Source organism: Cetorhinus maximus, chromosome 6, assembly GCF_964194155.1.
Source record: "Cetorhinus maximus chromosome 6, sCetMax3.hap1.1, whole genome shotgun sequence".
In the NCBI taxonomy this organism is placed as follows: domain Eukaryota; kingdom Metazoa; phylum Chordata; class Chondrichthyes; order Lamniformes; family Cetorhinidae; genus Cetorhinus; species Cetorhinus maximus.
Genome location: NC_135884.1, coordinates 129,398,581 through 129,407,770, shown reverse-complemented (window position 1 = coordinate 129,407,770; position 9,190 = coordinate 129,398,581). Strand labels below are relative to the sequence as shown.

General features: G+C 50.5%; 1 protein-coding gene across 2 annotated transcripts in view; it reads left to right on the top strand.

The window, feature by feature from the left end:
• Window positions 1-5,338: 5,338 nt before the first annotated feature.
• The window catches only part of tmem231 (transmembrane protein 231), a 64,378-nt gene continuing 60,526 nt past the window's right edge, over window positions 5,339-9,190 (top strand). The window contains exon 1 of one of the 2 annotated variants that reach the window (XM_078544529.1): window positions 5,339-5,699. In XM_078544529.1, coding sequence (XP_078400655.1) covers window positions 5,561-5,699 — 139 coding nt within the window. In that variant the 5' untranslated portion in view covers window positions 5,339-5,560. The remainder of the gene's footprint in view (window positions 5,700-9,190) is intronic. The other variant, XM_078544528.1, reaches the window with a different exon arrangement.

Here is a 9,190-nt window from a genome sequence, read left to right as displayed (position 1 = left end):
GTGAGTGCAAGGCAGTGGACACTTCCCCCCTCTGTCTCTCCTTGCCAGGTAAGACTAGCTGCCAACCGTCCATTGGCAAAGGGGACACTCTTGCACCTCTTCAGAGCACACTGTCGTTGGGAAAGTGCTGCCACTTTGCTCTAATTCACGAGTCAATCCGCAAAATATATTCGAAAGATGCCACCGTCATATTTCGCGGTGTGCTTCCTTTGTACACTTGCCACTTGTGACAGGATGTAAGGCAGCCGGGCAAGGCCATGAACCTGCTCGGGGGGATTGGTGGGCATTCAATAGCTGCAAAGAGCCTTGAGGTGACGACTCCTGGCTGGGACTGTCTCACAGACAGAGGCACATGGGAGGTTGGTGCTGGGTTCAATTCTCTTTTTCTCTTCGGTGCAACAAATGGTTACCGTCAATCAAAGGACGCACGCGCACAGGGACCGTGTACCCCTTTTATTCTTTGCCAGAGAAATCGAATGTTTAGGCAGAGGAACGGGACATGCAAGAGTGCAATCGGAAAGCCAAACTTGCTGAGGTGGTGGACTGGCGGCCCCTATTCCGCGACTTCAGTAAGGCCACTGATTGATTACATTTTCAGCACCTCGGCCTCACAAGGCATTATCACGCAGAGTAGGAGCACAGCACCCACTCACCGCCGATGTCTGTCTGACAATGGGGACAGAATGGGAGGGTCAACCGCTCAGCCTGAACACCAGCACGCTGACCCGCAGAGGGCCCTCCCGCGTTGGACACAAACCGTCAAATCGATTGTAAAGCTACCCCCCACCACCCCGCCCTGCCCGCGGCACACGACGGTGAAATGGGTGGACCTATGAGTCAGCAGTGTGGCCTCGCTCAAGGTGGGGCAAAGGCTTTTGGCACTCGCGTGGAACTTGCAGCCAGCTGGCGTGAATCGCCTTTACACAACTCGGTTCTGGGCATACCCACTGTTCAGAGGAAAACAGACTTTAATTATTCATCATTAAGTGCCCCGCCAGGTGACACATTGTGTTTTTTTTTCACTTGTCTGTCTTTTTGCCTCTTCATTACCGGGGTTACCACTGACCTGGACCCTGGGTGATATTTCAGGTCAACAACGGAATTCGGAAAGTTTGCCAAAATTGCCATTAAATCCTCATGCAGGACTTCCGGGAGCTCTTTAGAATGTATTTTATTTGAAAATGAGAGCCTCTTCTGAAGTCGCATTTTGAAAGTGCAACTGCTGTTAGAAAATGTTAAGAAAATCATGTCCCCGAAAATCTCCAGGTACCCCGCCAACCTCCAGGTACAACAAACACAAGTGTTATTTCAGCGGGAGGCCATGCGGTAGTCCTTCCGAGGAAGAGGCCCCAAATCCCCGCAAATCGCTCTTTTCATTTCTTCATCGGGACTTCTGAGGGAAACTCATTAACTAGCTGCAGAAGTGCCAAGCCAACAAACGCATTCCGTGGGGGTGATTCGCTTCCCTTAGCGGGGATACCTTGAATGCAGGCCCGGGAGGTGGATCAGATCTGTTCCCATCCACTTCCGTTTGAGCTGGGACTTTGCCTTTCCCGGACCCATGAGCACCTTCCCTCGGCATGCCAATGCACCCTAAAGTGCATTTCCCTCGGCGGTTAACCATTTCGTCGGGTCGGGGCTTAGCCTCTCAGCCTGCCACCCTGTCCTTTTTTGGTTAAGTATTTCACCAAGCTAGGACTTAACCTCTTCGTCTGCTGCCAAGTTCTTTTGGTTAGCCATTTCGCTGGCCCCGTACCTTGACTCTCTGCCAGCCCCCCAGGGCCTTTGGGTCGCCGTTCAACCGGTTCTGGGCTCTGTCCCACGGCCAGGGACCAAGCCTTGGTTTTGGTTAATGCTTTCCACCGCCTGGGCCACCTTCCCAGCCGGCTTCGGGCCCTTTGTGGTGCTCGAACCGGGGCAAATCCAGTCCCTCACGCGAGGGCAAGCGATCCCCAGGATGTCAGGCTGCCGCTGTTTAAGCCTGACCAAAAGACGGAAAAATGGGCAAAATTCAAAAAATCTTCCCACCCGAAAGGGTCTAAAGGTCAGTTAGGCATCCCTGCAGACCTGGAGGCTTGAGAAGACACTTGGCACTGTCGACCGAATCTCAATTTGCCACCTCCTACTAATTTGCATTTACCCCGCCAACCTCCAGGTACAACATATGCAGGTGTCAATTCAGTGGGAGGCCGTGCGGTAGTCCTGCCGAGAAAGTGGCACCAAAACCTGGCAAGTGCTTTTGGATTTATCTCCATCCGATTGGTTCTTTTGGGAAATCGTTCCTCTCCCTTGGCCTCAGCGGCTTCAGGTCGATAGTTTTGGCGCTGATTTCATACTCTTTGACATTTCTGACCTTTCTAGCTGGATAATCTGCCTGCTAACTGGTTACCTGCTTCTCCTTTCTCACTTTCATCTCAGGAATTGCTTGTGCAGATTTTGGTGACTTATTTCACACTTTTTAGCTGTTCCTGACATTTCTTGCCTCGTGATGTGCCTGCTTACAAGTGAATGATTTCTCCTGCCCGTCAACCTACCTCTAACCCTAATCCTCCGTCCTAAGGAAGCCCTCCCACAACACCGACTCGACCTGCAGTTGCAAGTCGGGAAAGGTGACGCCCAGGTTGGCCACAGGCCACAAATCCACCCCCTCAGCCACAGGCTGCCCGAACCTGGCCCCTCAGACCACCACCGCATAGACCTGCACTTGCATGCCGGGAAAGGCGGCCCTCAGGTTGGCTATGCGTCCCAAGTGCAACCCCTCGGCAACAATTCACCTGGAGGTAGTCTCTCAGCCCACCAGCAACTCAATCTACACTCACCAGCCGGCAAAGGCATCCACCCAAGGGCCGCAGATCCACCCCATCGGCAACAATTCATTCAGAGGTAGCCTCTCAGGCCGCCAGTGACTCAATCTGCACTCACCAGCTGGAAAAGGTGACCATCAGGCTGGCCAAGGGCACCAGATCCACCCCCTACGACACAGGTCGCCAGGACCTGGCCTCTCAGCCCGCCACCAACTAGAACTGCACTCACCAGCTGGCAAAGGCAACCAACAGGCCGACCAAGGGCCACAGATCCATCGCCTCGGCCACAGGTCGCCTGAATGTGGCCTCACAGCCCGCTACCGACTAGAACTGCACTCACCAGCCGGCAAAAGCGACCACCAGGCCGGCCAAGGGCCCTAGATCCACCCCCCTCAGCAACAATTCACCTGGAGGTAGCCTCTCAGCCCGCCAGTGACTCAACCTGCACTCACCAGCCGGTCAAAAGTGACACCCAAGCGGCCACGGGACCCAGATCCACCCCGTCGGCAACAATTCACCCGGAGGCAGCCTCTCAGCCCGCCACCGACTGCACTCGCATGACGGGAAAGGCGACACCTGGGCTGGCCATGGGCCCTAAATCCACCCCTCGGCCACGGCCGCCCAGACTTTGTCTCTCAGCCCACCAGTGACAAAACCTGCACTCACCAGCTGGAAAAGGCGGGCCCCAGGCCGGCCAAGGGCTCCAAGTGCAACCCTTCGGCAACAATTCACCCGGAGGTAGCCTCTCAGCCCGCCACCAACTCAAGATGTATTCACCAGCTGGCACAGGTGACCCGCAGGCTGGCCAAGGGCCCCAGATCCATCCCCTCGACAACAATTCATCCAGAGGTAGCCTCTCAGCCCACCAGCAACTCAACCTGCACTCACCAGCCGGCAAAGGTGACGTCCAGGCTGGCCATGGACCCCAGATCCACCCCCTCGATAACAATTCATTTGGAGGTACCTCACAGCCCACCAGCGACTCAACCTGCACTCACCTGGCGGGAAAAGCGACACCCTGGCTGGCCATGGGCCCCAGATCCACCCCCTCAGCAACAATTCACCCAGAGGTAGTTTCCTAGTTCGCCATCAACTCGACCTGCACTCACCAGCTGGGAAAGGCAACACGCAGGCAGGCCACGGGCCCCAGATCCACCCTCTCAGCCACTGTTTACATGATGATGCCTCTCAGCCTGCCACTAACCCTAACCAGGCCCCTACCCTTAACCCTAACCCCACCCCTAACTGTGACCATATTCCTAAGCCTACACCCAGAAACCCACCTCCAAACCGAACCCTCCCTTCAAAAGATGTCCTTCCCTCAACACCGACTCAATCTGCACTCTCACGCCTAGAAAGGCCACCACTGGGTGGCCACCCGCCCCAAATCCACCCCCTTGGCGCATATTAAGCCCACTGACACTCATTGATGCCAACTGGTGCTGACAGTTGAAGGGACAACTCATTAACCACCTCTCAATCACACCAACAAGTCCTTTTGGTTAACCATGTCTCCAGCTCCAGACTTAGCCCCTCAGCCAGCCATCGGCTTAGCTGCACATACTTGATGCTGGCCGGCAAAGGCTCCCACCTCAGCTGGCCGCCGACTCCAAATGCTCCCCCTCGGCGCCTATTAAGCCCACCGACACTCATTTAAGCCAACTGGCGCATGCAGTTGAAGGGCCAATTCATTAACAGAGCCAGTTAAGAGGACAACTGACGAACTCAGCACTTTGTTGTTTTTCCGCTTCCTCTTTGAGGGGAACTCATTGACCACGGGAGGAAAGTTTGGGGCGGGTGGGTGGGAATGGTTAACCAAGGAACCAGCGCCCCTTTTGCTTTCTGACATGGTAAATCATTAACTGGACAAACTTGAGGGGGTAGAGGAGAAGGAGGCAGAGTAGGGGGGTAATGGACAAGTACCTGCAGCCGAACACCTGGCCAGGGTGATGACCCCAGGTACCACTCTGGCCCTCAGACGGAAGAAGAACAACCGACCGGCAAAGTCCCCGAACTGCAACTGGCCAGGAAGCACAGGAGGAATTTTCGCACGGCGACGTGTCCTCCCGAGGAAGGACGTGGCATGGTCCTGTCAGAGGTGGCGGAGTCCTCCCGCGAGGAGCTCCAGCGTCCACCTCTGTGCCACCCCTCAACCACACCCCACACGTCCCCAACCCTCCGGAGAGCGCGTCCTCTCCGCGAGGAGCGACCTTGATAGGAGGCAAAGGGTGGTCGTATGGGGTGTAGCGAGAGAGAGATTTGTGCACTGGGTGCAGACAAAAGTTTGGCTGGAGGGATGACTTTCAATAGATCGCAACGAGATAGCTGCTCTGCTACCTACGAAACCCTGAGCCAGAACCAGGTTTAGCACCAGGTTCCCCACGAACATGCTGTGCGCTAACAGGAGAGAGGCGGCGCCCTCCCGCGCAACTCCGCACCGACCGCAAGTCGGCTAACCCAGGCCAACGGCCCTCGCTCCTTTGTGCCCTCACCATTGCGTGGTTCTGGAAGAGCAAGCCCAGGCTCTGCAGGAGGAGGAATCCCGCCCCCCTCTCACTCTGATTGGATGGACGGGGTGGGTGGGTGTGTGACGGGGGGCACCGGCGTCCTGTGGTTGGCCAATGTTACTGTCAGTCACAACAGGCCCGCCCACCACTCTCGCTTGCAGTCTGGCGTCCGTTGCCTGGGGGAAGCTATGGTAACCTGGCACCAACCTTAAAGAAGATTGGCGGTTTCCCGAAAGGCTTCGTTAAAAAATGGCCATCTATGAAATTTATTCCCACCCGTCGCTAATTCGTTACAGAACAAGCATTTTCACCAAAGCCACGCTGTTCTTGTTGATAGTTTTGCTGCTCACGTACATCCCGCCGCTTTTGGTTGCCTACAGGAGTCATGGTGAGAGATTTATTTTAACCCAGGGATAGACCATTGGCCTAGTTAGCAGTAACTTTGGATCTCTAAGTTTATTTTATAAATGTGCATACTTTCTTAGGAATGCTCGAAATAAAAATCAGATCGATTTAATATTTATTATTGTTGCTGTTGACGGGTGTGGGGGTGGGGGTAGGGGGATGTACGTTAGGACCTGTCGACATTGATAAGAGTGTGGATGGGCAGAATGGTCTTTCTCATGTTCACTAAACTTGTCAACTTGAGTACAGAAAGCACGACTACAAACGCAGATCTGGATTAAAATCAACCAGCACTAAAGTTTTCTGCATTTTACTGCATTTAATAATTTCGGCATTTATTGCATTTTCAAGAGTGTACATGAAGCTATTGTAAATTCTTATCACGCTATGTTTGTGAGGGGGAATACTTACTACAATTATATGGGGCCTTGGTGAGACCACACCTGGGGTACTGTGTACAGCTTTCGCCTCCCTACCTAAGAAAGGATATATTTACCTGGATGGAGTGAAACAGAGGTTTTGTAGACTGATTCCTGGGTTGAGGGGATTGTCCTATGAGGAACGATTGATAGACTAGGCCTGTATTCCCTAGAATTTAAAAGAATGAGTTGGGATCTCATTGAAATATAAAACTCTTAAGAGATATGATAGGGTCGATGCTAGCAGGATGATTCCCCTGGCTGGCACAGTCTCAGAATAATGCGTTGACTAATTAGGACTGTTGAGGCGAAATTATATTTCCCTCCAAGGGCTTTGGAACTTTGGAATTCTCTACTCCAGAGGGCTGTGGATGCTAAGTTGTTGACTATATTCAAAAGAAAAGGAAAAGGCTTGTATTTATGTAGCACTTTTCATGGATGTCTTGAAATACTTTACAGCCAATGAAGTACTTTTCCAATGTAGTCACTGTTATAGGAAATGAAACAGATTTTTAGATAATTGGATATTAAGGCATATGGGATAGGGTAGGAAGGTGAAATTGAGACAGAATATCAGCTATGATCTTATTGAATGGCAGAGCAGGCTCAAAGGGCAAAATGAGCGACTCCTGTTCCTAATTCTTATGTCATGTTCTGCTTGGTATTTTCTAGGTCTGGTACAGACTCGAGCAGTTATTTGAATTTGAATGCATTTCACAGCTGCATGTTGTGAGAAACCTTTTTACAGCTAATGATAACCGTCAGAATGCTATCAGTGAGTCAGCCCAATATGAGCAAGAAATGTTCCTCTGAAATTGCAAGGTCATAATGGTCTTTAGCCATTTTGAATGTCAATTTTAAATCTGGGGTATGACTAAGCTATGTATAGAGAAATTGAGATATAGATAGGTAAACTGTCTCGCCTTGTCTTTCTTGACATGTCTGCAGCCTTTGACATGGTTCACCACACCATCCTCCCCCAACACCTCTCCACTGTCAGCCAGCGTGGTGGGACTGGCTTTGCCTGGTTACATTTTTAGCTGTCTAACTGCAGCTAGAAAATCACTTGCAATGATGTCACCAAGTGGCAGCATATAGATGAGAAATAGGAGGGTGTGGAAACAAAACTCTGCTGTCCATATCCTAATTTGCACCATGTCCTGTTATCCTGTCACCCCTGTGCCCGCTGACCTACATTGTTAAGCAGCACTTCGATTTTAAAATTCTCAACCCTGTGTTCAAATCCGTCCATGGTCTTGCACCTCCCTATCTAATCTCCTCTAGCACTATGATCCTCCAAGATATCTGCATCTCCTCAAATTCTGGCCTCTTGAGCATCCCTGCTTTTAATTAGTCCCCCATTGATGACTATGTCTACAGTTTAGTCAAAGCTCTAAGCACTAGAATTCTCTCCATTCACCTCTCTGCCTCCCAATCTCTTTCTGCCTTGAAGATGCTCCTTAAACCTATCCCTTTGACCAAGCTGCCCTAGTTTCTCCTTATGTGGCTTGGTGTTAAATTTTATTGATAATGCCCCTGTGAAGCACTTTGGGAGTTTTATTATGTTAAAGGCACCAAATAAATAAAGTTGTTTTTGTTGTTGAGATTGCAGTTCTTTTAATGATTTTCCATTATGGAGAAGTGAAGTTTATGGAGCTGCTGTGAGTAATGTTCTGTAAAGTGTGATCATGAATGGGCCCACAAGAACTTTGCTGCAGGTGATGGTGTTGCAAATCTGTATCTTGTAGCATTCCTCTTTCATTAACTGGCACGCAGCCTCATTTCCAATCCTGTTTCAGATTTATTGTCTTGTGTTTTGTCAAGGAGGTACCCTATGTTGGCAACAAGCTCACTCAAATATAGCACAGCCAGAAACTGAATAAAACACCCTTTGCCTCTGCCCCAATAAACATGCCCAGCCCCAACAGCTGGAGAGCATCCCTACTTACCAGTATGCAAATACCCCAAAAATACCAGGAATGTTCCTGGTTATTGAAAGACTTCATCGACAATATGGCAGTGCTGTATTTGTTAGAGCTGGTTCAGTTGTAGAAGCTACTTCTAAAACAGAGGAGGACAACATCGAAATTCTAACTGTAGAGCTGAGCAAAGTAGTAGTGACCACAGTGTACAAGCCACCTGGCACAGATTTCAGCTTCTCTAACCCTGTACCCAACCTGCACAGTAAAGCACAGATCATCATTGGAGACTTTAATAGCCACAGTACCCAATGGAGGTACAAGGAGTCTAACAACGACGGAGAAGCAGTCGAAGAATGGAAGGATGCTAACCAGCTTACTCTCATCCACGATCCTAAATTGCCAGCCTCCTTCCACAGTGCCCGCTGGAAGTGTAGTTATAACCCAGATCTTGCCATTGTCAGCAACGACATCGCTGGCCTCTGCAAGAAGCTTGTCACAGACCCAATACCACAGACACAACATATTGGTATCCAGGTAAATGCAGCAGTGTTACCAACCGTCGTACCATTCAAAAGGCGCTTCAACTTCAAGAAAGCCAATTGGAACGGGTTCACACGAGCACTTGACCGTAAGGTTAAATGCATTAAACCATTACCTGAGCACTACAACCTGTTTGCAAAAGCTGTCCAGAAAACAGCCAGAAGGAAGATCCCCTGAGGTTGTAGAGCACACTACATCTCTGGTCTCACCAAGGAGAATGCTGAACTCTACTGGGAGTATGTCTCAATGTTTGAATCTGACCCCTTCTCAGAGGAAACAATATCTACCGGTGAGAGGGTGATGTTAAGTATCTCTCAAGAGTGTCAAAACACCTGGGACACCTTGATAGAGACAACAGATCTTACAAAAAACAGCAAGAAGGCATGGTCTCTCATACGCAAACTTAGAGGTGATCCCAAGAAAACTGCCCAACATCCAAATGTGTCTGCTAACCAAGTTGCACACCAGTTGCTCCTAAATGGAAAAATCAACAAGAAACAACCAAGAGCACAACTAGATAGGAAGAAGTACAGCGATGAACCTGGCTTCACTGGACCATGCACCATGGAAGAGCTGGAAACTGGTATATCTAG